This window comes from Passer domesticus, chromosome 7 (genome assembly GCF_036417665.1).
Source record: "Passer domesticus isolate bPasDom1 chromosome 7, bPasDom1.hap1, whole genome shotgun sequence".
NCBI classification, from domain to species: Eukaryota; Metazoa; Chordata; class Aves; order Passeriformes; family Passeridae; genus Passer; species Passer domesticus.
The window spans coordinates 50677947-50705273 of record NC_087480.1 but is presented as its reverse complement, the minus strand read 5'-3'; the positions used below and the strand labels follow the sequence as shown (position 1 = coordinate 50705273).

The 27327-nt window shown below is 39.7% G+C and overlaps 1 protein-coding gene and 1 long non-coding RNA gene across 7 annotated transcripts; both read left to right on the top strand.

Moving 5' to 3' along the window:
* Nucleotides 1-981: 981 nt before the first annotated feature.
* PTGFR (prostaglandin F receptor) lies at nt 982-20112 on the top strand. 5 transcript variants are annotated; one of them, XM_064428535.1, is made up of 3 exons: nt 982-1118; nt 2185-2711; nt 17928-20112. In XM_064428535.1, exons 2-3 carry the CDS (start codon nt 2244-2246, stop codon nt 18231-18233), a joined length of 774 nt encoding a protein of 257 aa, XP_064284605.1. In that variant the 5' UTR covers nt 982-1118; nt 2185-2243; the 3' UTR covers nt 18234-20112. The 5 variants fall into 5 exon arrangements, with proteins under 5 accessions (XP_064284605.1, XP_064284602.1, XP_064284603.1 ...); XM_064428532.1 differs by having other exon boundaries at nt 2185-3032; XM_064428533.1 differs by lacking the exon at nt 982-1118 and adding an exon at nt 1469-1618 and having other exon boundaries at nt 2185-3032.
* Nucleotides 20113-21077: 965 nt separating this feature from the next.
* Nucleotides 21078-25285, top strand: LOC135304148 (uncharacterized). 2 transcript variants are annotated; one of them, XR_010365593.1, is made up of 4 exons: nt 21078-21315; nt 22340-22414; nt 23533-23899; nt 24309-25285. It is a non-coding gene; the product is annotated as an uncharacterized LOC135304148 (long non-coding RNA). The 2 variants fall into 2 exon arrangements; XR_010365594.1 differs by lacking the exon at nt 21078-21315 and adding an exon at nt 21916-22228.
* Nucleotides 25286-27327: the final 2042 nt, after the last annotated feature.

The following is a 27327-nucleotide window of genomic DNA, read 5'->3' as shown; positions in this document are numbered from 1 at the left end:
CTTTAAATACTGTTTGAAGAAATAGATTTAGCTAGCCTGTATTTCCTCACTGGTGGATTACAGAAAGGCAACCTGTACCTGTACTATTCAAGATATGAAGGTAAGCAAAAACTAGTACATTTGAAAATTTTAAAGTAATTGTCTTGTGGTGTCAGGAATAGTACCACTTAAGACTGTGTGTCAGTGAAAACAAATTTAAGTTCTTCATCATTGTAGCCTGTGATAAATTCTGTAGTATTTTACAGTTTTGTTTCATAATTTGACATTGATTTTATATTTTGGTTTCTTTCTACAGTAAGAGTTCTTAATAGAAGTTCCCATTCAGTCCTGTTTGGTGGTACTGGACATTGATGGACAAAAGAACATGAAAGTCATCTATAACTTCAACTTGTAACAACTTGAGTGCATGATGGGAAACAACCTTTGAATTTCCAGCCTATGGGTCATATCATTAATGCCTCATCTGGATATGTTCTCTGGTTGTATTTCTCCAGTAGAGACATGGTCCAAGGAGCACTGTTAGCTCCACTTGACCCGGGAGATGGAGGGGCCGTGTGTCCAGGGATGTGCCCAGCCGCATCCCTGACAGTATCGCTGGGGCTTCCCCCTCCCGAGCTCCCTGCGTGCTGCTGAAGCTGGGAAGCAGCATGTGGAAGGTGAAGAAGAGGAGAAGCGGTGCCTGAGGGCAGATGTGGCCTCTCGGCTGCCCCATGAGTTGCTCCCGCTGCGGCTGCAGCCCGGTGGGCAGCAACTCGCGCTGCCCGGCTGGGGTGGCCCTGTCACCCGTGGCTGTGAAGTGACACGGCAGCCTGGCTCTCCCAGCCGGAGACACGGAGGGCTGCGCCTCCCGGGACAGCGGGGCGAGGTGCGTGTGCCGCGCCCCGGGGCACCGGAGCCGCGGCCCGGGACGGAGCCGGGGCCGGAGCGGGAGCGCGTCCCGGGGAGGGCGGGCGGGAGGCCGGCTGGGAAGGCGGAGGGAGGGCGGGCGCGGGCGGCGCCGGCGGAGGGGGCTCGGCAGCGGCGGCGGCCGGCGGAGCTCCGCGCTGCGCTCCTCTCCGGCCCCGCGGGGCGAAGCGAACGTGAGCGGCGGCGGGGCCGGCACGGACACCGAGACCGGGGTACGGAAGGAGCGGCGGGGCTGGCCCGGGCCGGCGGGCACCGCGGCACTTGTGCCCGGCGAGCCGGGCTCGCCCCGCCCCCGGTGGCGGCAGCGCTTAAGGGAGAGCGGGTCGGGGGCGGGAGTGCCGCTGCCCCGGCACCGGGGCTGCCGCCGCTGCGCGCCCGCGGAGCGCGGGGCCGGGCGCGGTGCGGTGCCGCTCCGTCTGAGGAGTTCGCCGGCCGCGCTCCGCTGAGCGCTCCCGAGCGGCACAGCTGCCTCGGTCCGGCGTGCCCCGTTCCCGAAGTAGCTCCGGAGCCGAGGGGCTTCAGCACCAGTTTGTAATACGGGCTGTTAACGACCGATTTTTTCCCCCCTACATTTTTTTTTTTTTCCTAATTTTTTTTTTTTCCTAATTTTTTTTCCCTCCTGCCTGGGGAGGTTTTGCTATTAGGAATGTCCTTGGAGTAGAGATGTGAGATAAAGTGTAAAGTAACTTGCAGAATTGGTTTCTGAATTACGGTGCGTCTAAAAACCAAGTTTGTGCTTCATCGAGGGCGCTGGGAACTTGAAGGCTTCAGCGCTGGTTAGGTTAAAGCTTTGAAACTTGAATTTGTGGGAGTAGAGTTGTTTTGAAAATAAATGTTTAAAAAGTGTGATAATGATCTCAAAATGCTTCAGTTTCAGTATTTCACTTTTGACTGTGGCTGGGCTGGTTAAATAGTGTCATTCTTGGAGTTTGTTGCAAAAACATTTGTTTAGCGTAGTTTAACCTCCAGATTTGTTTGTATTGTTTATTTTACTACATGTACATAACCATGATATATTTTATACATTATTTTGTGTTTATTATGTATGCAGAGACTCTAAATTTCCTTTAGGCTATACTTGCATTGTGTAATGCATGCAGATAATTGTTTTACCCTGTGCATGATGAACTTAAAATGTGATGCCATATCATATCACTCAGAAAAGTGGAAAATTAGATTTGTACCACAGACTAATATTATGGAATTTCTGCTTCAAATGTCATTTGAACAGTGGTATGCCTTTTACAGCATTGTGTATATTTGTTTTTATAATTGCAGATGCCTTTTGATTGCAAGACTGCTGAAATGCTTTGAGGGCTGCATCTCCTTTCCTAACCATGAACAGTTCAAAATCACCAGGGCTGGCTGGATTTGGAGTCTTGAAAAACACAACGTGCCACACGGAGAAAAAGATTTCAGTTTTCTTCTCAATAATCTTCATGACGGTGGGAATTTTGTCCAACAGTCTGGCAATAGTAATTCTCATGAAGGCATACCAGAGATTCAGACAGAAATCAAAAGCCTCCTTTTTGCTTCTTGCCAGTGGTTTGGTTGTCACAGATCTCTTCGGTCACCTCATCAATGGAGCCATTGCAGTGTTTGTGTATGCATCAGATAAAGACTGGATTCGATTTAACCAGTCCAACATTCTGTGCAGTGTTTTTGGCATCTGCATGGTTTTCTTTGGTTTGTGCCCACTCTTCCTGGGCAGTGTGATGGCTGTTGAGCGGTGCATTGGAGTCACTAAGCCAATATTTCACTCTACAAAAATGACTTCTAGACATGTGAAAATGATGTTGACTATGGTATGTCTGTTTGCTGTTCTTATAGCTTTGCTGCCTATTCTTAGGTTTAGAGCCTACCAAATTCAAGCATCGAGGACCTGGTGCTTCTATAAAACAGAACATGTTGAGGACTGGGAAGACAGATTTTATCTCTTACTTTTTTCTTGCCTTGGGTTCCTGGCCCTTGCTATTTCATTCCTGTGCAATGCTGTCACAGGAATTACCCTCTTAAGAGTCAAATTTAAAAGTCAACAAAGACAAGGCAGATCTCATCATTTTGAAATGATCATTCAGCTCTTGGCTATAATGTGTGTTTCTTGCATTTGCTGGAGCCCATTCCTGGTAAGAGCATAATGTATTTGCCAATGTTTAATGCACATCACTGTATAAAAGTTATACTTTTTTTGTCTCCAGGTTTTAAAGCACTTATGTTGTGATAACAGCTTCACCCACTCACTGATAGTAGTTTTATAGCATATTGCCCATAATGTATGTACCTATGCATGTATAAAAAACTGGTAGTTATTCTCCACTTCTGATCAATAATACACTAAGCTTAATATGTAGTGATTGTGAGGACTGCATTTCCAGTGCTGTGGAGCAGACAGAGGTAGAAGAATCACGGCTAGAATAATTCAGAACAAATATTGAGCTCTTCCCAAAATTCAGTGAAATCTAGGATTGGGAAGTCTTTTTACTCTGTACAGTGTAAATATTTTTTTTATTTATGGTAGTCTGTTTGCTGTTATTTCAACAGTTTACTGCTACTTGTGAGCTTTGTTAGGGCAGACAACAGTTAAGAACCTAAAAACCCTCCCCTCCATTATCAGGGTGTTAAGGGCTTTCCTTTAGGGTGGTATTGAAAAACAGTGGTTGGCAGTGGGTTGAAACCAACATTTGGTTTAGACCTAAGCAAGCTGGGTTTGTAATGTGGACAGATGAGCAGCAGAGCTGCTGTGGGACTGTCCCTGCTGTGACTCCCAGAGGGTCAGTGCTGGTGGTGCCTGCTCTGTCAGTGAGCAGGTCAGAGGAGGTGGGATTGTGATATGGGAAAGAATTTGACAGCTCCAGCTGTATCATGGCATTAGAAAGCTGGTGTTAGCTTTGCCTCTTTTAGTGTAGCAAACTTGTCTGAAGAAATTTAGTTTTTTTGCTATGATCAGAGGGTTTCAATCACAAGTAACATGGAATCTTAATTTCTTCCCTAGAAACAGGGTCCTATAGTTTTCCAGTGATATAAATGAGCAATTTTGGTTTGAGCTAACAAGTATGACATTTAAGTCTGAGATCTGTATCAGATCCAGCTGTATTTCATCTGCTCACTGCCTGTGGTAGAGTCTGACGTTACCTGAGTTAGTTAAAAATTAGATACTAGCCTGGCTGCAGCAGTTTGGTATCTGGCAGGTAGCATTTAATTAATCCAGTATTGCCAGCTTCAAGGCAAAGTCTAGGTATGAATGTCTGCAATCACTGAAATGCACAAAACTCTTTAAATTTTGTTCCAATCGCAGAGAATTTTTCTAGTCTTGCTCTGCAGCATAGTTTGAATTCATGTTGGCTTCTGTCAGTGTCGTGGCTGTAGTGCATGGAGCATAAACAAAGTTGTCAGAGCAGCAGAGCAAGTTTTGTAGGGAACTTCTTTACAGTTATTTCAGACACCATCTGAAGTTTGGTGCAAGCCATAGAATGGTTTTCAAAATAAGGATATCAAATAATGACTTCACTTTCTGTGAAAAAGCAGCATTATTATCCTCTGGTGACGTTTATTTTAATTTAAAATAATTGTTCTTAAAAGCAGGGATTAATTTGGTTTTGCAAAACCCTTGGGTGTCACAAGAGCTATAAACTTTTTTAGTTGAAAAGTGATGCTTCATTTATTCAACACATTAAGGAACGCTAAATTGCAACTACTATGGTTGATTTTGTTATTCCATTCAGTTTTAATTATGGTATATATTAAATGTATATAAAATTATAGTTTTAGAAATCATGGCAATCAAAATCACAACACTACTTTTGTTAAAATATTTAGCTTCATCTAAGTGGTTGTTGAAGATGAATTATTGGTCTAGCAGGAATTTTTTTCTGACCCTTTTTGGAGTTGGTGTATGCATCAGCTTATGATGCAGGCCAGTGAACAAGTTCTTGCTTAATTTTGGACTTGGTATTTTTCGGGACTGTGTTGCAGAGGGAGGCTGGTTCACAAGGAATTCTGATTCATTGGATGGCAAATCTGCTGGTGCTTTGTGATGCTTTGTCTCTGGATTTCTTTTGAAATGAGATGAGCCAAACTTAGGCCAAAATCAGCCTGGTCTTATGAAAAATAGTTCTGCAATGTGGACAAATTTAGGTTGGAAAAGGAAGGGTTTAAAAAACAAAAAAAAAAAGTAGATATAGTGTGGGATTAGATTCTTGGAACAAAGTTTCAAGGAAGTGAACAGTCAATGTTTTAGCCAGAGAGTTTCAGTGGGAAATGCAATGGCACAGGGTCCTTTGTGGGTATTTCCTTTCGTAGCTGTTAGGATCATAGAGTTTATACCAGTTGATTTGCAGATTTATTTATCCATTACTTGTTTTGATAGCAACCGAATACAAACAGAATTACAAGTGTGGTGTTAATTTAGCAAGTTTTTTGGCCTGCAGTAGATTAAAGTTTTGTCCGGAGCGTACTGCGCAAGTGCTACATTGAAGTCATCCAGGGTTTATCAACTTACATGCTTTATATAAATTGCTGATTCAAACCTGCTTGTCTGATACATCTGAAGGGTCTCAGGGCTTTTAATTTGTGAAAAGACTGGTTTACATTCTGTAATACAATCAGCATATACCAAAATAAGTATTTCTTGGTATAAATATGAGCAGGTGTTGATAGGTGAAATTCTCTGGAAAAGGTTGTAAATACATGCTTGTTTTGTGATCATTTGCTTCTTTAATTTTTTTTCTCCAAGCTAAATCTAAAAGTCAGAATTTGAAGATTAGTGTTTGAATTGTGAATTCTACCTATGTTCTCTGTCCCAAAGAGTATACAGAACAAAATGTTTCATGAGAGTCAATTGCCTCAAAGTAAGCCAAAGTTATTAGAAACCAAATAAACTTCTGGAAGAGAAAGTGGAGGAAGGCAATGCGTTTTATACCACATGTGGTTTGCAGATACAAGAGTTTGGATTCATTTGGTGTTGGGGGAGTTTTAATTTATTTCCCTCTGTTTTCCATCTAGTCTGGTATGTCCATTGACATATGTGTAAGGCTACCATAACTGAATCTGTCTAATGCTGTAATCCAACTGCAGATTTGCTTTGCTATTAGATTTTAAATTATTTTTTTTTCCAGCTGTTGTTAATATTTCAACCTTGTCACTGTCCTGTGATAAAATAATTTTCAGATATCATTAGAATCACAAGACCCTGGATTTTCCTTTATGGTGTCTGGTGTGGAACTGAACTTGACTTCTGCATCTGCTCCATGATAGTGAAGTTGTTTTGATGTCTATTTATATATGTGTGTAAATGTATATTTAGCTAATACTTAATAATATAAATAACAATATATAGTGTTGTAATCAGTCACCACCTCTGTCTTAAGATTCCTGAAGATATGGATGGAGTGTTTTTCAAAAGCAAAGCCTGTGGCAATGTGGAGCTCTCCCCGTGGCTCTTGGACAGGAACCTTCTGATTTCTTCCCTTTGGATTTCTTTCCCAAAGCTCCATCTCATCTGCTTTTCAAAAATAAGCATCTTTTCCAAGTTTTCTGCCACTGTGAGGGAATCTTTCCTTAATGAAGTATGAGAATGAGAGGTGCTCCCTGCTTCTTCCCTCATGGGGGAACACTGATGGCTAGGAGTTGACAGCAGGAGAAAATTCACAAAAAAAATACCCAAAAAAGGGAGATTCATGAGTTTTATAATAATATATGTAGCCAATGGTTTGCAGAGGCACAGTTGTTCTGACAGTCCAAATAATTTTGCTTTGTGATGGGTACTTCCAGGTAAATATGTTCTGAAGATACTAGCTTCAACTTCTCAGCTTTCTTCATCCTTGTGAGAGCCTTAGCCCTTTGTTAAGGGTATGCTGATTTTGTTGGATGAATTTGGTCCCTAGGGGCTGGATTCCCAAAGCAAATAGCTGGGCAGGAGCATTTTGTGACAAGCACCTCTGATGAAACACATTGTTACATAAAGTTGTTTTTTGGCTGTCACTTGACAACTGGCATGTCATGAAACAGCTTGGTTTGGAGCTGTGCTTGTATGAGCAAATTCTGACATTGCTATGTCGTATTCTGTAGGGCTCAAGGGATAAACATATTATAAAATTTGTTTTTTTGGAGTAGCAAAGAGAACTGTCTGTAACTATGGACAGGAGAGATTTATTTCAGAGTGAATTTATTTACAGGAACAAATTATGATACGGAGAAATTTCTAATCTTTTTCATGTGTGAAACACAGCCTGAGAAAAATACTTTTACATTCAAATTATTCTTGTTAAGATCTTTTTCCATGCAGTTAACTGATTAATTTCATTCCAGTTTTACCTCCCCTCTACTGCTGGAAATAGCCATTCCTGTTTTTATTGGAAAGAACTCTGTTTATTTCATATGAATAAATCAACTGTTATTCAGTTGCTTTTTTTATTGCTTAGATTAATTTTTATCAGCCCCTTGTCATGTAATGTCTTCTCTTTCCAATTTGTTATGCTGATTGTGTCTCCCTGAACTTGCTCTGACTTTTTCTTGTCCTCAGACTGTCTCATGCAGTGAGGTTTGATGACTGCTTTTCGTGCGCCTAGGGCTGCGTTCAGCTTGTGATTTACTGAATCACTTCAACTCAGAAGCTGCAGCTGCTGGTCTCAGTGGTCCTTTCAGACAGTGTGCTCTGGAGCTGGTGAGAAGCTGCTGTACTAGCAGGGAGGCTTTCACTGGAATGCCCTTGCCCCATCCCAGCCTGGCTGCTCTGCCAGCTGTTTTGGGTGCAGAGCCAGCCTCAGGGCTGGTATCTGCTGAAGGAGGTCAGTTTTTTGCAGGTTTTACACTGAGTAACTTCTGGGCCACGTCCTTGTGTACAGTATAAGGCAGTTGGATGTACAAGGCAATCTTTTACATCTCGTTTGAGTGTTTTTGCATGTGTAGCCTTGCGTACACTTTGTCAGGTGTTCACACCTGTGTTGCTCTCTGTGAAGTCTCTCCCTCCATTCTTGTTTTCTGTCTTTATTTAGGTGGCAGTTTAATTTCTGTTGCACTGCCTTATCTGTGCAATGGACATCATATACGTGAGCTTGTTGCTTTATTAATGCTGTTTGTATGCCTTCATTGCTGGTTGTATTGTCCCTACAGCTTGAGTTACTAAAAAATTTATCCCTTGTGCTCTTGCGACTGGTGATTTCTCAGAATCAGAAAGTGCAGCCGAGGAGAAGCAGGGAGATGTCCCAAGATGCAGGTCCATGTGAGGCTGTTCTGCAGAGGTTTGTTATTATCTTAGTTTTTATTAGTCAAAGCTGCAGCCACCGTGAGCTTGTTGTGCCCACACAGGCACTGTCAACAGGGAGAGTGAGCTTTTCTTTTGAAAAATAATAAATTAGGCTTTCAATTTCCACAGGTGTGTTTCTGAAGAGTGAAGAAGGAGATACACTTAAATATGTTCAGCTAGCCTTGCGGCTTTCAGTGCTGTTTCAAGGCTTTCAGAGGGGAAAACAACATTTACCTGTCCTTTTCAAGGGCTCAGATTTTAAAGAAGATAATCAGTGATAATTCCTATGCTTGTGCTGGCTTTTGTCATGGAGTTCTTGCTAGAAGGTTTGTGTGCTGACACTGCACAAGGACAGGATGCCTTGTCAGCAGAAGAGGTTTATGTGGGATGTGAGAGCACCCCATACCTGCCTGTGCTAGGACAAGTCTCCCATGGGAGAGAGAACCCCTTGGACACTGTCTGTGCATCTCTGAGGCTGGCTGCAGGCCCATGTTAGGAGCCCACTGCTGTCACAACGGTTTTAATAAATGAACCAGGAAAAATGAAGAAAAAGCTTTTTGCCAGCAGCAGGACTGCTGGGATATGCCTCTTTACCTCTAGCCTGCAGCATTGATATAGGGATAGTTGTTGTTGACTGTAGGTGGTTATTTCTCTTCCAGGCCTTGCTGTGTCAGAGGAGATCAGGAAGGTCAGTTTGAATGAATAAAATGCTCCCTGAGTTCCTCTGAAAAAGAATTCTCAATTTTGATTGTCTTTTTGAGCCAAATTAGAGAAAGGGCTCCCACTCCTATCATGGTCTTGCTTGCTGAGTTTCTCAATAGATCCATTAACTCTGTGCAAATTCAATTACTGCTCTTGCTTGAGTTTCTCCTAACACCTGATAACTCAAGGTTAAATTACTGAAAGATTACTGTCTTCGCTAATATTATGGCCCAAAAGGTATTTTGAAATACGTAACTCATTTTACAGGTTAAGAGGAAAGAGAACACTCATTTTGATTGAAGTTTTTGTTAATCTCAAGACAGAAGTTTCTTTCCAGCTTAGTTTCCCATGGAATAAGGTTTATTCAGCAGCTCAGACAATTTGAGTGTGCTGTTGTTTGTCCCCAAGAAAATAGTCTTGGAAAGAATTTGCACATGTTGGTTGAGAGAGTAACAAAGTTTAATACAATGTGTTTAAAAGTCCATTCCACCTGTTCAGCTGTGTTTCTATGAAACCTTTGGATAAGATGTTCATACTTTTCTTAGTACTGGTTATAGAGGACTTTCTTTAATTTTGTATTCTTAAGTGGCACAGCTGCCTATTTCCACCAGGTTACATGAGAACGGGAATGACATTAATTTTAGACTATACCGACCTAAAATGATACTGAATTTTAAAAGTACTATTTTGGTGTTCAAAATTGGTCTCTTCCTATTGTCATCTTTTTACAGTACATAGAGATCTTACAGGCCTTATCCTTTCTGAGAAACATGAATCATTTTAACAAAAATGTTTATAGGCATGGGCCAGGGTGTAGTTCATCACAGAGTGCTTAGAAAGTCTACAGTAATTGTGGCTATATTTGTAATTCAAGTGTTTACCTCCCCCTCTCAGAAGTCAGGGAGCCGAGATGCTCTCAACAGGAAAGTGCTGGAGAAGAAATGGGCAGTGATGGTAGGAACCAGGGAAGGAAGGAGGGCTGAGATTGACATATTGCCCTTTACCAGAGGCTTCTGGGGAAGCATAAATAGAGTTTTTGTTATCTATGTTTACTTGTGCTGTTTGGAAAAATTTGCGTAAAGCTTTTCTATTAATGCAGTGCCATCAGAATACAATAAGATTGTTTGTTTTGGAGAGAAAAAGTAGGGAAGGCAGGTTTCCAGTCACGTGGGAACATGGCATTTTCAGAATAACGTGCTTCTGGTTTTCTTTTATAATTGTTTGCTTCTTGATTTTAAAATTTAAATTAATTCTGTATATACAGAATTAAACTATGAAATACAGTATTTTGTTTCAAATAGAAGTCAGTGACTTTCACCGAAAATGTGGGTTGATTTTTTTTTCTATTTTGAAGTTGCCATCTCAAGAAATCAAATTCTGAAAACTTCACCAAAATAAATTTGCCATTAATAACCTTACCTTGTTTATTACACTTGGTTAAGTTTTTGAATTCTATGTTTGACATTCATTCAATTGTTTGAGATAAGAGAATTCTTCCTGTTTCCTAGATATTACACTTATTCAGGCATTTCTTACTTGAAAATGTCATACACTGCATAACCATCTTTGGAAAATGTCATACATGGCATAACCATTTTTGGATGGTTATTTTAGGAAAGCTGTCTTTCCTGACTATCTAAACACTTAAAATGGTAAAGTTGTTGCTGAAAAATCTCAGGGAGTAATACACTCACATGGAAGAACTCCAGAAGGTCCTTCATCCTCACCAGTTTTAACGACAGACATCAGGGTGTAATATATATTCATATATTCTGTGAGAGAATATTTATTATTATAATTTTTATGGTGTTAATTCGCAATCTGAAGTGTGGCATGGTGCTTTCTAGCACAAGGTACTTGTGTCTCTGGTGCTGTGGAATTGGTTAATGTCTGAGAGGAATTGCTGAGTTGCAGTTTGGGTTGAGGCTCCCTGAGGATGGAGGTTCCCTGTGTGCCCACAGTGCAGAACACACCACAGCTCCTGTGGGTGTGCTTTTGGAAACAGGGAGCAGAGCACTGCAGAGGGGGTTTGCACCAGGGGTGGCACTGAAGTTTCAGCAGTTGTGACTCTTTCTTTGGGATTCATTTTCGTATTGGGTGAGGTGAAACAGATGAACAGTGGAACGAACGGGAGCTGCTTTGGAGGCACTGTGCCATCTCCTGCTGTCCTGGACCTGTGTGCTGCACCTCAGGAGGTTTGGGCTCCCAAAGTTACAGGAGTGGGGTAGGATGGAAAGGATTTGGTGAATCTGCTCAAGAGCAACCTCATGATGACTGACATCAGGACATGAGTAAGTGGGGAGGAAGACTCTTGTGCTGGGAGGGAATAGGCTGCCCAGGGAAGTGTTGGAATCACCATTCCTGGAAGTGTTCAAAAGGTGTGTGAATGTGGCATATGGAAAAGGTTTTGTGGTGAGCATGGTGGTGCTGGGGTTATGGTTGGATTTGATGATTGTAGAGGTCTCTTCCAACTTTTTCAGTCTGTTCTATGGTTGTGGACCTCTGCAACTCCACTTCCCCCAGGCTGTCTGCATATAGTGGCTTTTTTCTTCATTCAGGCTGTTCGCTTCCTCCCCAGCATCGTGTGTTATTTGTGATTCTTTCTTGGGATATTTGTTGGGTATTAGTGGGAGAAGTTCTGTCACTCCTAAATAAATTAGAATATTTATTTAAACATTAAAAATACATTTTTTTCCCCAAATGAGTGTGAAAACCTGGAAAAGTAAAGCGACAACGGAGAAATAATACATAATTTCTAGGGTTTGAAGCTTTATCCAGCTGATGCTAATGGAAGGATAAATGAATCCCAAATATGTATAGTCCTTGCCTCCCTAAATAGTTAAGGATGGGCCCTATTATAGATATTAGATGTACTTCCTTATTTTCTGGTCCTTAAAATTGTTGTGTAAAGATTCTCTGGCATTGCTGTGTAAAGAATATTTTTATTCCAACTATAAAATAATTTTTTTTGCGCAAGATGTTTTTTGTTACAGGCCTTGTTCTTAGGCAGGAATACATTCCTCATGCTGTGGAAACAGGCTTTCTTGTAGCTTTAAAGCATGTAGCTCAGGAAACAGGTTGTTTATTTGACTTTGGTATGGACGCTATGTCTTCTCATTATGAAGTGAGTCATCTGCTGTTTCCAATGCTAGAATCTTTTCTATCCATACCCACAATGCTTTCCTTTCAAATGAGTTATCAGTTAAGCTGTGAGAGTAATTACATTGCTGGCTACTTGAACTGAAGTATTTCTTACTTTGATGGCAAGGAAAGGATATAAAGATAGAGGATTGTCAATCCAAGATAGAAATATTTGGATTATTTAGTAGAAAAAAAGTGGTGACCTCAAGTGATGTATTCAAGCACAACATGAATTTATCCTACTGCAAAAGTAATGTAAAATAGGTAGTGTCTAAGGGGAAATTTGACAGAAAATAAAAACTTCACTTTCACTTAATGTTTGCAAGTTCATGCACACAGACCTGCCCCTGCCCTCTGGTTATGAGGCTTACTTCATAATTTCTTTCCTGTCAACTTCAGTGAGAAATTGCCTGGTCACAGACTAGGCTGTGTCTGAGAAAGGAATATGAGAAAATATTTGTATTTGCTTTGTAAAAAATTTTGTGTTTTCCTGTTTTCTCTATACTTTTTGGACTTTTCACACCTCTTTCACACCTCTGTAGCTTAACAATACCTTCAAAATGTTTATGCCGTTCCTTTTTAAGGGGGGAAAATAGTGAGCCAGTAGATCCACTCTTATTTTTTTTAGTGGCATTGTTATTTTATCACAGAAATACACATGAGGGAAAAGGAGACTCCCTTATTCCGCTGCTACTTTTCAAGAGCTGATTCTGCCAAATTGTACATAAGGAATTACTACGTATGCTCTTAAAAAGTACCCTCTGGGCTCTGATGTGGTGGAAAGCTGGCTCATATATTTTGTTGTCTACAATACCTTTTTAAATTGGCATTTTTTAATAAAATCACTATGCTCAGTTAGAACTGAATTGCTAAGCTAAGTGATCATCTGGTATAGAAAAGTTGAAAATATAGTTAATGTTTGTCTTTTAGAAAAGGAAAGGAAAACAGTAGGGGAAAAATATGCAGATCTAGAACATAAACAGCATTAAGTGGCAGAAGTAGAACAGTGTGTGTATTAATATTTTGATGGCAGAAGTGGTGCACTGCATATTGTTCTTGGAAGCTCTTGTTTTTAAACTGACTTGCAGAATCACATAAAAATAAAAAGAAGCACACTCAGCTTTGTTGCAACAAATGCTTGGCTTGTACACTGCAAGATCAATATAGCAATGGTACAGGCAATTTGCTGTCAGTGTTTCTTTTTTAACAGCTTTGCTTGGGAGATATAAAATGGTACATAAAATGTGAAGATATATGCACTTGTATTTTTTTCTCACACTATTTTGCAAATTTATTTTCCTGAGGTCTGTGTTTATAGAATACTACAAAATGTTATCCTGTAAGACCCCTTGCCTGTTAGACTGAAGCTGCTTTTATAAAATGAAAAGTTCCAAAAACTCTAGGAATTCAAAAGAAGTGTATGTTTTTTGTTTCAGTGGATTAGGACATAATCAGTAAAGTTCTGCCTTGAAACCTCCGTGGTTTAGAGCAAGGGGATTTGCCCCTCAGGGTTCAACATAGGCAATAGTGACAAAATAGAAGTGTTGTGCAAATACCATGGACTTCCTTCCATTAATGGAAATCGTCAGAATGGCTTGTAAGGAAATCCAAAGGAAGAGGCTTGGGAGGGTCTGCAAGGTTCCCACAGGGAAGTGAGTCTGAAGGCTGAGCTGCAGAAGACAAGAATTTCCGATATTTGTCTGTTCTGCTTTCCATGTCAATCTCTTGGTGACTGGGTTTTATCCAGTTTCCTGAAGTCAAGGATGGAACCTGGATTTAGAGCCTGTGAGATGAAATGCATCAAAGTCTCATTTTTGTCTTATTTCTTAACTAGCTCTAAAGTCAGCTGCTTGTTTTGACTGGCTGTCCTTGGGTACTAACAGGAATGTGACTAAGCAGCACAGCCTTTGAGCCTATTGGTTGTTCTTGTGTAGATCCAATTGGAAGGAAAATTAAATTAGTGCTGTTTATGTTTGAAGAGTGGTGTGAAGCCTTGGAGCAATTTTTTTGTTTATTGCTCTGAGCTTTGTCCCTAAGGGAAATGGTAATTCTCTGATGCTGTCTGCTAGGTGCAGAATTGAAGAAGTCAACAATTTCAAAATGTTTAAAAAATTTTCCATCAGACTTTCTGGACCTTGCAAAATGAGATTTGGTTTTAATGAAGCTTAAGATTGGACAAAAAGTATGCAGAAGTTTAATGTATTGCGTCAAGTCCTTCCTTGACACAAATCTGATTTCTCTCTCTATATTTTTAGGGACACTGAATTCTCAGATCCTTTCTTAAACCAGCAAGGACTAGTATGAGTCAGAGTAACTTTATATCTTTCAAGCAGGTAGCCTTGGTTTAAAACTGGCTTTTAAAATTGTGCTTTTATAGTACCTTTTATAAAGAAAGTTTGAATTGTCATAGTTACATCATGTGATTTTTTTTTTCCAAACCAGGGAGACATACTACAGCTGTCTTCATATAAACAGTGTATAAAATCAGCAGAGTGCTACTTGGTTTCTTACATTTCTAAATATGTTAGAAAATGCCATGAGTTACGTGTATTGTTTACCAGCTGGGGATTAATTTTTTGAGTCATGCTGCTGAATCTGCATGAATGTTAACTTCAGTTGTGGAGATCAGAGGTGATTAGATGTGATGCAATAGTGCTGCCTCTTCCCCACTTGGGTACTGCTGCCTACAGAGAACAGAATTCCTTTGCCATACCAGCCTGGTGGACCTGCAGGGAAAGGAAAAAAGGGTTTGAACTGGTTCCCTGACTTTGAACCAATTATTGACCTCTAATACTCAAATAAGATAAATTGAAGTGCTCTTTTTGTGCCTGTGGAGATGGTCCCACTTTCAGAAGTCCACTTGGCACTGCACCAAGTTCTGGTGGCAATTTCTGAGCTGATGACTTGAACCATTTCAGTGACATGAATTTCTCACACCCAGGAAGAAAATCCAGACTGTCTGTGTGTTTTGCTTCAATGAAATCCTTTATTAAACAGCTGGTAGTGTATAAGTATCCTTTTTATAAGCTATGGTTTCAAACTGACTTTGGAACAGTATTTTAAGAATTTAAATTTAAATAAATAGACTATGAAAATGTGAGAGAAATAGTAATTTATATTAACTTCATTCCATTCCACCCCTCTTCCACTGAAGTTTAAGTCTTGTTCTGGAAATCAGCAGATGATTTTAGAAAGACTCCAGAACATAGTCTCCTCTTTGCACAGTTGCTTGCAGTTTTCTTACATGATTTTTCAGAAGATATGAAGAGCCCCTGAACATGGCAGTCTCTTTGGAGGAGTGAAACTCTCTCAGTTCATACTCAAAGTGATGGCAACATATCCTGCTGCTCTGCCACAAGTAATTTAGTGTAAGAATGCTCATGTTCAGGGCTGCAATGAGATTCTCTTTCTTATTCCATTTTTATATGGAAATCTTGGCCTCTCAGAACTTCAAAACACTTTTATATTAGTTTTAGAGATATAAGAAAGAAAATATTTTAAAATTTCTGCATAATACTCCCAAATAATGTTAGTAATATGGTTAGGAAAATCTTATAAAACAAAATCTGTAGATAATTAGATTTTATCTTACTGTTTCAAATCCAGGGACCTACAGCTGAGTTGCTTAAATGTAAGTCTGTGGACATAAGCTCTACTTGCTTTGTGTGAATTTAGATGGATTATTTTTTGTATGTGTGATGTTCAGAAGAGGGAACTGAAATGTTCTGGATGAAACTTCTCCAAGTCGGAATCCATATATTTTGTATCAGTTTTCCTTGTTGTCCTGATTTATTTAATGCAAATCCATAATCAAAGCAGAAGTTGTTTATGTTGAACAGCAAATTAATGGATTCACTTAGAAGTGATTACTTCTAAATGCAAATTACTTCTAAATGCAAACACATCTCACAAATGTTCTAGGCAACATGACAAAATAAGTTTTACAAAGTCTGAATGGAGTTACTGCTTTTTTTTTTTTGACATGAAATTGCACTAAATTTGGCATTTATTAACTCCAGAGAATATGAGAGAGGAACAACAAATGAATTTTTAAGTACATTGAGAGGCAGATTAGTAGCTTCTATGTCTGTATTAAGTCAAACGTGCTGTATGGGATAAGGACATTGGTCTGAGCTCTGTTGAGCTGTCCTTTGCTGCCCAGTCCTGTTTGCAGGGTAAGGAGTATTCTGTCTGAGTTTGCCTTGTGGTATTGGACCTCTAATAAATAAAATGCAGACTGTCCTGAAAAAATATCCCATGTGAAGCCAAAGGAGCTGTTCAAGTTTGGGTGGGCTGCTGATGTCAGAGAGGAATGTGCCCAGTGGTTATGGGTGAAAAGCAGATTCAGGGAACTGGCTTGTGTTTGTGTTGGCTTGGTGCTCAGACATTCCTCCTCCTCCCCTCACCAGTTCCCAGCTGTGTTTCTGCCAGTCCTACCAGCTTCCTCAGCAGTGTTCCTGGGGTCTTCCTTTGCTGCTCCCATGGAAGCATACAGAAACAATCCATCAAAGGCTTCATAAAACAAGCTCACTGTCCTTTTTGGAGTTCACTTTGTGCATTCAAGCTTGTGTATGGCACCACTCAGATGTGGTGACCTGCAAGCTATAAGTAGGGTCTGGAAATACAGAGAAGCATTTAAAAAGAAGTAAAATAGGTTTGCTGGCATGTTGAGCTTTAGGTTCTCTCTTCATTTATTGTTATTCTTTAGTTTTGCTGTTGAGTTTCTTTTCAGTGCATCTTTTTGAAACTACAGCCCTGCGCATGGACAGCCTGACCCTACTTCTCATTGCCCAATAAATCAGTGTACTCACAGCATCAGTTGTAAAATATCTTGTTTCTTAGTTAAATAACTGCAGTGCTTTAAAGGCTTTGGAACAAAAAGCCTTACAGAGTTTCATCGTTCTACCAAAAAAGTCTTCGTGTGGTTTCAACATTAATAACCGAGAGAGATAATTTACCATCTTCTGGCAGATTCCTGGCTTGGCAGGTCAGGCTTTCCTCACACAGGAACTCAGGTTACAAATGCCCAGTGGCAGCCAGCCTGTAAAGGAGGTATCTGCAGGGCAGGAGTCCCAGTGGCCTGAGTTTCCCTGGGGCTGTGTCCCTGCAGAGCAGGGGTCCAGAGCCACAGCTTGCTGGGCTTGTGTGGCTCTTGGGTATCCTCTGCCAGATGCTGCCCTGCTGAGCTGGTCTGGAATTCCTCCATGTGGAATTATTGGCTCTGGTAGTGTTGTTGCTGGTAGAGGTCTGTCCATGTGTTGTAGCATTTCCAGGGGTGAATGAAACCCTCATGTCTCCACTGGTAAGTGGCTTTTGTCACCATGGCTTAAATTTTCCTACAGACCTCTAAATCTTCTGGTGTCAATAAATTGTGTTCTGCTGCAGCTTAAAAAACATGAATCTTCTTGTTGAAGTCAAGGTACTGTGTTTCTTATGCAGCCTTTAATTAGGAAAATGTGAAAAAATAAATAGCAGTTACAAAAACGTGCTGACCTACTAGTGGATTCTGTCCTTGAGAAAATCCATTTCTGGAACAGTCTTGGCACGCTTTGTTGGATCAAATTTGGATTAAGTTTTTACTTGTTGCTCAGATCAATCCCTCATTTTGGAGGGTGTTCTCTGGCTGGTTGCCATCCTCTGCTTAGAATTCAGCAGAAGTAATTCAGGAGAGGCACATGTATGTCCTTTGTAAAACATTCAAGGGTTTCTAGGACGATAAATCTTTTATGCCTGAAAGTATTTACGTTGTAATTTGGGATGCACTGATGCTGTGAAGGTGTGAAGATAGAGACAATGTTGAAATGATTTTACTCATTTACATGCTCTCTTTGTATGTTTTTTAATGTACAGTCTTAAAATACTCGATTTTCTGGTCATTTAAATGCTCACTTTGTTTGTTTTTGGGTGCATAATTCTAAAATATTCCGCTTTTCAGGTGACCATGGCCAGAATTGGGATTAATGAAGGCCGCTCAAAGGACACCTGTGAAACGATACTTTTCGCTCTCCGGATGGCCACGTGGAACCAGATCCTGGATCCCTGGGTGTACATTCTCCTCCGGAAGGCTGTTCTTAGGAACCTCTACAAGATCACAAGTGGATGTTGTGGCGTGCACGTCATAAACTTGCACATGTGGGAGCTCAGCTCCATCAAGAATTCTCTGAAGGTTGCAGCAATATCAGAGTCACCAGGAAGTTCCAAACAGATAAACCTCCAGCCTCTCAGCGCTATGGGACAATAAAGTTTAACTCAGTCGATGAAGAGATGATGGAGGCAATTCTCCTACAAGGGCAGTAGTTTAAAATGAGTTCCAAGGCTCAGTGGTTTGGGATTTGTTTTAAATTGTGAGTGGTTTGCTATTGCTGCTTACCAGTTTGATATTGGTACTCCAAAAGATGCCCTTGAATGTTTTAATTCACTTTAGTACATGGAAGAGAAAAATATAGATGATTTAATATTTCAGTACCAGTTTTGGAAGGGATGTATTCTAAAGTGAAGAGGGCTCCTTAATAACACTCCCCACCAAACCTTTCACCTTAACTGACTTCTTAAAAGTGCAGAAGTGATCTCCAGGGTGATTTTTAAAAGGGGTAGATTTTTCTACCAGAGATACCCTCAAATCCTTTGCAGAGTCACTGTTTTCTAGTGTAAAGTCAAGCATCCTTTCCATAAGGGTATTCTGTGCTTCTAGGCATTGAATTTACCAATTGTACATATAAAAGACGTTTTGCTTATGCCCAGTTTATTACATGATCCACTGTGCTTGGTTCATTGACTTGATCTCTTAATCATTTACTGTTCTGTGAATTTTTGGGAGAGCTGCAAACTCTGCATCAGTGTTAGTGTTCCTTTCAAATCACTGACAAAACCTGAGGTTCCCTTTGGGAACAGAGAAGCAGATGAGCTCAGCTTCCTTATAGTTTTGTTTTGAGGTGTATTGGTGAGCTTTTAGTCCCTTCAGCAAATTCTGTTAAAACTAACAGGCATAAAGCAGTGGTTAGTCTGTGAAAACAGTGGTTTCCCACTCCCTCCCAAACTGAAGGATGATTCTGGAAGCGTTCCCCTGGTGCATGTACTGAAATTCCCATGTGGTACTGAAATTCCACATCTGCTTCATTTGTAAAAGGTCACATGTGTGTCGTGAAAATATACGTGACCAAATGAGCACCTCTGCAGGGAGCTGCTTTGGGAGCAGGGTTTAGTTTGTGAAAGCAAACTGAATGCTCAGTTTTTGCAGGGTCCTTGAAGGTACCAGAAAAATTTCAGGACAGCTTCACACAGAAGGCCCTTCACCTTTAATGCTGCTAAAAGAAGCTTTGGTTTTTGTGACTGTATGCTGTTCAGAAGCCAAAAATGAGAGATATTGTTTTAAGATAGGTCTGTTTTATTTTTACCTACTTAACTTCAAATAACTATGTTAGTGAAGTGTTGGTATATTTGAACAAAGTAGTTAAAAACAGATTCACTAAGAAGACAGTCTGAGGGACCAAAACTATTCACAAAGTACAAATTCATATTGTATGTGAGAATAGTTTGTAAATCAGAAAATAAAACCCCAAAAAGGTTTAAATATTTTTTTTTAATTTTTAAAGCTATTTCCTTTTTGTTTTAAAAAGGTTGAAAAGTAAGTGGGTTAAATAACCCTGTACTGAAATGGCTTTATTTACCCTAAAGAATTTCTGTATGTGATTTTTTTTCTCAGTCATAGGGCTGATAAATGGTGGACAGATTTGATGCTGGTATAAGTTCTGCACTATTGCTTCATGTGAGTTCTGCTGAGATCTGGAAGCATTCAGTCAGTGCTCAACTTGGCTTTTTCATTTCGTAGAGTGTGATGTCAGTGTATCTGTTGACATAAATTATTTGTTCCCTATGGAAGATTGTTGTTTTAGCAACTGCAAAATAATGTTGGTCCGTAAGTTGTTGAGATATTTGATTGGTGAATGAAGCTTGAAAATGTTCCATTTTGTTGTGTGAGTAAATGTAGCTTGTGTTGTTCACTCTGGTTGGCTTGTAAAACAACAAAGCAAAGTTTATATGTATATGTGATTTCTTATATTTTGTGTACTGATACACATTGAATGTAAATTGCAAAGCCTCATTAAAGTTACCAAACTGTATCCTGAGAGTTAAGGTGTTTTTGTGTAACCAAAAAGATGATCCTGAGTTATTAAAAAAAATCCTTATGACAAAAAACATCACACTGGATTCAGTCCAACCACTACCATTCCCACGTGTGTGAAGGCAGAGAGAAGGCCAGTGAGAAGTCAGGTAAGAGGTACCAGTGCTTGCACATGGCCAGGGCAGTTGGTGGTCTGAGGCAGACAAGGTCATGTTCTGATGACCCATGCTTAGAAAAAGCAAATAGAAGTGGAACTGAGGCAGTTTGGTACTCGGGATGAAAGTGTGTTTATCCAGGTATCTGCCTGTGTTTCACTATGAATCCTGGAAAAAATTTGAGTTTTGCTGTGGCTATTTTGCCTTGCTCAGTGATGTGATAGCCTGCAGAGGCAGCTCAGGATACAGTCACCCAAGGACCTGTTACCACTGAAAGTGATTGGATTATCATTTCATTTCATCTTATCTCACAGAAGAGCCAGCAACGTGCTGTGTTGTATGATTAGCAAGTTATATGTTTTATGGAATATGAGATTATTAAAAAAACAGTGGGATGGCTTCACATTAGGATCTGAGTATTGCCCAGGCAGGGAGCAAAGGACAGTCTGCTTAGGGATGTGCTGATGGTCTCTTTAGAAGTTGGCTAACGAAGCGAGCAGTCATGAGCTGCCTGTTTACTGCTGGCAATAATTAGTGCCTCCAGAGCAGGCAGGGGCAATAAGTGCTCTGGTGGGAAGAAAATGAATCTCATTTCTGACTAATGACTGTGGAAATCCTCTGGGTGGGAGAATATTTTAATCTAATTGGGATTTTAAGCAACAGAAGGCTATATAAGGAAGAACTTTATCCTGAAATGAAGTCCTAGCCTGGGCTGAACCAATGTGTTGAGGAAAGAAACCATCAGTAAGCAATTGCTCATCACGGGGATTATGCAAATATCTGTAGTTTGTTACCTGGATACAAAGGTGGAGAGCAAGGTTCAAGGTCTTTTAGATGTGATTCTTGAGACAAAGGGTCCACCTTGTGGGTTTATTATCAGATTTCTCTATATTAAGTGTTTATATTAGTTTAGTCTGATATGTGAGCAACAATTTCAGGAATAGCAATATGTACCAGTTCTGTAGCCATGGTGATCCTTTAGGACAAGATGTTGGGACCTTTCAGATGTGCCTTACCCGCCAATGCACTGCTCCAGGATGTTACAGGTAACTCAGCACTTCACTGAATAACAGCATAGATTGGAATGAGATTTAATTTTCTTGGGAAAATGCTCAAATGCCAAGGGAATTTACAATGCCTCTGGTGACTTCTATTGCTTCCTTAAAAAAAAATCAGATGCTTTTCAGTTTTAACGTCTGCAATCTGCCACCATAAAAAATGGCAAAACTGGTATTTCATTTCAGCAAACAACTTTCTATTAAGGGTTGCTGCGTTATATTGAGGAAAGTATTTACTCTTTGAACAGACAATGTTTTCCTGCTGAATGTCAGCTAATTGTGATACTTACTAGGAATTTTTTAAATACTATTAGTGTAATGCTGCTTCAAAAGTGAGATCAAAGAGAGGCTGTTTAAAATGTATTTTGTATTCTTGAGATAATCCCAAGTTTACTACTATGGTGAGGAATAGCTGCAAGGATAAAAACCAATCATGAATTCCAATAGCCCTTGGCCATCGGCTTGTATTGAGGGTATATCTCAGGTGGAAAATATTGCCCATTAAAGCTGTGCTGATTGGTGCGGTAACGATGTGCTTTGTATTCTCATAAAAATGACTGTTTATAGCTGTGTTGCTCCTTACCAGTGGCTGCAGCAGTGTGGTGGGTGGTGGTGACAGGCATTGTGTGCCTCACAGGTCGTTGTCTTGGACACTGGAGCTGGGCAAACAGTGGTTAAAATATCATGTTTGCTCCTCTGCATGGGACAGCCACTATCACAACTTCCTTTCTGGTGACCATTAATGCATCCAGTTGGATAATTTGGAGGGAGACCGTTTTGTATTCTAAACAGAACAATTCAGATTATCAAGTAATCTGCTCTTTCTACACCAAAATGTTTGCTGTTGATTTTACTCAGTTGTTTTGGGACCCCGTGCCCTTTGTGGGAGGAGGTCAGGCTGGTGAGAAGGACCTACACTTGCTTTGCATTAGAGATCCTTGAATGTAACTCACAGATTCTTTAACTCATAGTTTCTTCAGGGTTTTCCAAGCTTTCCTGGTTATTTCCTTAGATCTCAATTTTTTGGTGAAGGCTCAAAAGCAATGACAGCTGCATGTCTTTATCATCTGTTATTGGTTTATCCTTGGTAAATACTAATCCATACTTTTTCTGCTTTTCAGTTCACTTTAACAATGTCTGGGAAATCAAAGCATATTTGCTGTCTGATCCTTTTGTAGCTGATGCTCTGCTTTTGTGCAGATGGATGCAATACACACATGTGGTCCACAATTTCTGGCTCAAGTATCTTTAATGCTATCTCTGAGTACGGAGTTTGTTGGTTTGGTTTTTGTTTGCTCCCTTAAGGGTTCCCATAGGAAGAAGTTCCATCTGGCTCTGGAGAATGCAGAAGTGATTTACGTTTAGAAGAGGTAGGCAGTGCAATCGAGGAACAGATCTGCTGGCAGAAACAGGGATTCGAGCAGAGCCTGAAAATTGTGCAAGCCCTAAACCATTAGGTCTTACTCAGTACAATTTATTCATAAGAAACAGAAAACAAACAAACATAATATCTGCAGCAAGTTACAGGAAGAATTAATAACACAAAAATGCCAAAGGTTGAGTCAATCACAATTGCTTGCTGTAATAGATCTGACCCTCCTTGTGTGGGGAAAAGCTTCCTGTAAACACTTTAGGAACTCCAAGTGATGATGCTTTAAGAACAAACCCACTTGTCCCTTTCTACTGCCTCCTGTAAACAAAATGACGTCTGAAGTGATTGGACAATAGTTAAGTATTAAAAATATAATTTCAAATCCAATTAAAAATTGTTTATAATTAGGATAAGTTAAAGACTGACACAGATATAAGAAAGACTTGGTTTCTTAGCAACACATTCATGGAGTCTTTAAAAAAAAGTTCTATGGCTGCAGGAATATAAATATGTATCTATCTAGCTGTTTAATTTCAGCACCATGGTTGCAAAATAAATACTTTCTACAGAAGTTTACAAAAATAAATACATTTCGATTTTTTTTTTAAACAACCTTACTTTCAGTAGGAGGTTGACAAGTTAAAATACTTGAGGCAAAAAATTGTCACAGTAAACCATCTCTATGAAGCAGCTACCCTTCCCAGGAAAATATATGTGTGTGTATCTAATTTCTTCTGAGGGCAGTGGCAGAAAAATACTTTTAATTCTGTTGTAATTCATAAAAAAGATATTTGTAATCTGAAACAATTTCTTCTTTGGATTGCATTTTTCAGTCCTATTTTCACTTCAGACATGCTGAAGGCAGAGCTGTGGGAAGTCAGAGCTCCAGCAGGGAAATGTAGAACTGTCCATGCCAAAGCAGCCTGGTAGCTTAGAGTGGAACTTCTGCAATAACACTTGGACAAGTGATAAAGTCTAAATTTAATTTCAGGATTCAAATTTATTTTTATAATTTCTGAAAAGCAGAGACTTCCCATAATTTCTAGGATACCTTTAATGCATGAAGTTCCCCAGATGCCTGAAACACTACGTGCTGTCTGCTGCTCTGGTGTGTGTGACACAGGCTCAAGAGGAAGATGAAGAAGACAGAACTTTAATTCATCATTGCCTGGAACAATTCAACCCCTGCTTTCTAAAATGGTAATTTGACATTCTTCATCTCTGTTGAAGATATTCTGTTTTGTCTGAAAGAGGGAAGATTTAGATTAGATATTGGGAAGAAATTCTTTCCTGTGAGGGTGGTGAGGCACTAGCACAGTTGCACAGTGAAAATGTGGGTGCCTTATCCCTGGAATTGTTCAAGATCAGATTGGATAGCAATCTGAGCAACCTGGTCTAGTGGAAGGTTATTTTCTGTTTCTTGCACGAATTCTCAGCCACGCGTCCCCAGTCAGACTTGTCATCAGTGCAGCTAATTCTAATCTGTGTTTGTGGTTGGTATAACACAATTTATTGTTGCTGTGCTTACTTTTCTTACTTGTGCCTTCTGACAAAATCTTTGGTGCACTCTATATTTCTGATAAGTTTTTTGTGGTAACTCTTCTTGCAGCTGTGTTGCCTGCAACTGTGGGACTTCAGCAGCAATCCCCTTGAGTTTCAGCTTTGAGCAGTCCAAACCAAATAACCTGCACACCCTGAAACATTTAACAGAGCACATCAACGTTGCTCCTTTATTGTTTTACGTCATCTCCTAGAAGAGAATGGTCACTTTTATGAGGATGTGAGGACAGTATCAAATTTTAAACAACATAAAATATCTCCTTCAGATTTGTCTCTTCCAAGTGCACTGAAGTGTTACATGATTTTTTGTGAATATTTTTAACCTGGAGACAATTTTTACAGTTGTACTGCAGTCCATAGAATCAGAAACTTGCAGACTAATAGCATATGGAAGAACAATGGTAAAAGTTTTTGGGAAAAGCTGAAATGAAAAGCCCTTCATTTTCTTTCTGAGTAATTTTGAAAATAGTCTAAGGTGTCTGAATCTTACATATAGCACCTTACTGTTCCTCTGCCTCCCTCATTTACAGCCATCATGAAAGGACTTGTGTTGTGCTAATGGTGAGGATTCTTGAGATATATAGCAAAATCTCCAAGAAAGAAATTCTATCACTTTTAAAGTAAAATTGCTTTGTTAAAAAGTAATTACAAGCTGCATAAGGTCATGGCAGCTCATTGTTCTCTGCTGCTGTCTGTTTGAGGAGCCAAGTCAAAGCAGCTCCAGGGTGTGCTTGGTGTGGCAGAGCCACAGGTCCCTGGCAGCTCTTGGGGAACCCATCCAGCGGGTGTGGGAAGGAACTAATGGCTGGAAGGAAGGAAGGAAAGTGGTCTGGATGATTTAACATGCAAAGCTGGACAGAATTATCAGTCTTTGTACATTAATCTTCTCTTCCAAGGAATCACTAATCCACTTGAGGGAGAGACTGGTGTTTTACTTGTTCAGTTCCATGGAAGCAATAAAAAAATTTTTCAGAATTTGCAGTGTTTAGTATTACATTTTATGTGGTTTGCCTACTGCAAGCCTATTCCTCTTGTAACCACTGTCAGAGTTCACACTGACGTTGATGGAATGGTTTTCACTTGTAGAAGGTTTGACAGAGCTGTAGCAAAGCATTCACTGCTTGAGGAAATACTGATACATTTTGAAATTACTTCCTTCTACCAGCTAATTTACACCTTGACACAAGATAATTCTACAAAATATCACTCACTGCTTCATTTCATTCCCAAATATATGTTCACATTTCACCATGTTTGGTTGGTGGGTTTCTGCTTCCATAAGTGTCATCTTGGAAAATATCTTATTTGCCAGGAAATAGTTTACATGCTTTCAGTGGTCTGAAGGGAATGCACTATATGATTGGCAAATACACAGAGAAAAAACAGGTTTCTCCCCAGAGCCTTTGCAAGCTATTTCAAAAAGTTCTGATTTCAAGGAAAGTAAAAAAAAACCAAACCCTGCCAAGTGAAAGTTTGCATCATTCATACTTAAAAAGTTACTTTTTGTTCTTAAAACACTTCAGGTCATCATGAAATCTGCTTTTTGCTATAATTGAGCAGGAGTGGTTCTTCCGACTTATGTGCCTCTTCTTTATTAAGATTATCCAACTCACTGTAACTAATTTTAGAAGATGATATTTTTATCGAGGGAAAATGCATTATGGTTGTAGGGATATCCCAATAATGAACTGTCATCTATTGTCTCAAAGAGCTGCACTCGTTTTTGGTCAGCAGTTTGTGCTGTGTATTGTCGTGCTAGTGCTGAAATGTCAGCAGTTCATGATAAATGGTCTGAGTTTAGGGTGATAATCTGCAGAAAAATAACATCCTGAGTCAAAGCCTTGGTAAGGTCATATGTGAGTGCTGGTGGCTCCTGCCAGTGAGTAATTAGTGTTGTAAGGTCATGCATACCATGGTTTGCTTAGTTCATTTTTCTTTCTCAGATATAAAAATTAGAAATGCCATTTTAATTTTAGAGCTGTGAATAACAGGAGACTCAACTTAGGATGTATGTGTCTGTGCACCACGTGTTTTCCAAAGAAATACAAAATTACAATAAATTTGTTTTATAAAGGTTTAGCAATGAAATAGATTAGGAGTTGCCAGTGACATTCCAAGTTATTATTTGCATGCCTTTTTTATTTTCGTACCTAGGAAAGGCTTAAGAAATGCAAATCAAATGAAGAATCATGTCATGCTATTGAAAATACATGTCTAAGTCAGACTTCAGTGCAAATGTGAGACTTGAATCCTGGATATGTTAATTGTGAGATCACAGAACATGTGGAAAAATCCTGGATGACAAAACCAAGCCAATAAGGCTTCATAGTAGATTTTTTAAAAAATAGTAAAACATTTCATTTGAAATACAGTTCTGTAAGAATCTGCTACCCAGAGGGCAGCACTAATAATGTGCTCATTCCTCAGGGAGACTGAGGCCACTTCAGAGTAATAAATAATTATAAATGTTCCTACTTACCTCAAGTCTTACTGACTGTGTGCAGTCAGAACAAAGAAATTTCTCAAACAAGCCTGTGTGGAAGGCAGGGACAGCTCTTGGGAGCAGATCAGGAATTCCTTACTTACTTCAGGCACTTGGTTTTCCTGCCCCAGATGACTTAATAAAATTATCCTGCAATGTGGTCAGTAATTTCTTGTCAAGGAGTTCTCCTAAAATGCAACAATATCAGAAAGAGGTGAGTATGTACGAGTAAAAATCTACAAAAGTTCAAAGGACATTAACATTTTCTGTGTAAAGTAATACTGCTACTTTTGTGAATTTGAAGGGAAATTAAAGAAAGTCTGGGTGATTTTGTGATGGTATTTCTTCTGTTAGGTTCTACCTGATAGGAGAGAAATATTCTTTTTAATTTCATTTGTTATGAAAGTGGGACTCCTTTCTGAGAGACCTCAGGTTCTATAAAACCACATATAGTAACCATGCCCCTTTGAGTTAAGATTTATTAATGAAAATGTTGCCCAACTGGGACTGAATCAATTATTTTTACTTATATGAAAAAAAAAATAAAGTGTATTATTAATCATAGCCTTCTACAGAGGAAACTGTC

Excerpts from the sequence above, each read along its gene's own strand:
- PTGFR (XM_064428532.1), top strand. The coding sequence starts at position 2,244 with ATGAACAGTTCAAAATCACCAGGGCTGGCTGGATTTGGAGTCTTGAAA. Across the intron at positions 3,033-17,927 it reads TTTGCTGGAGCCCATTCCTG|GTGACCATGGCCAGAATTGG; the intron begins GTAAGAGCATAA and ends TCCGCTTTTCAG.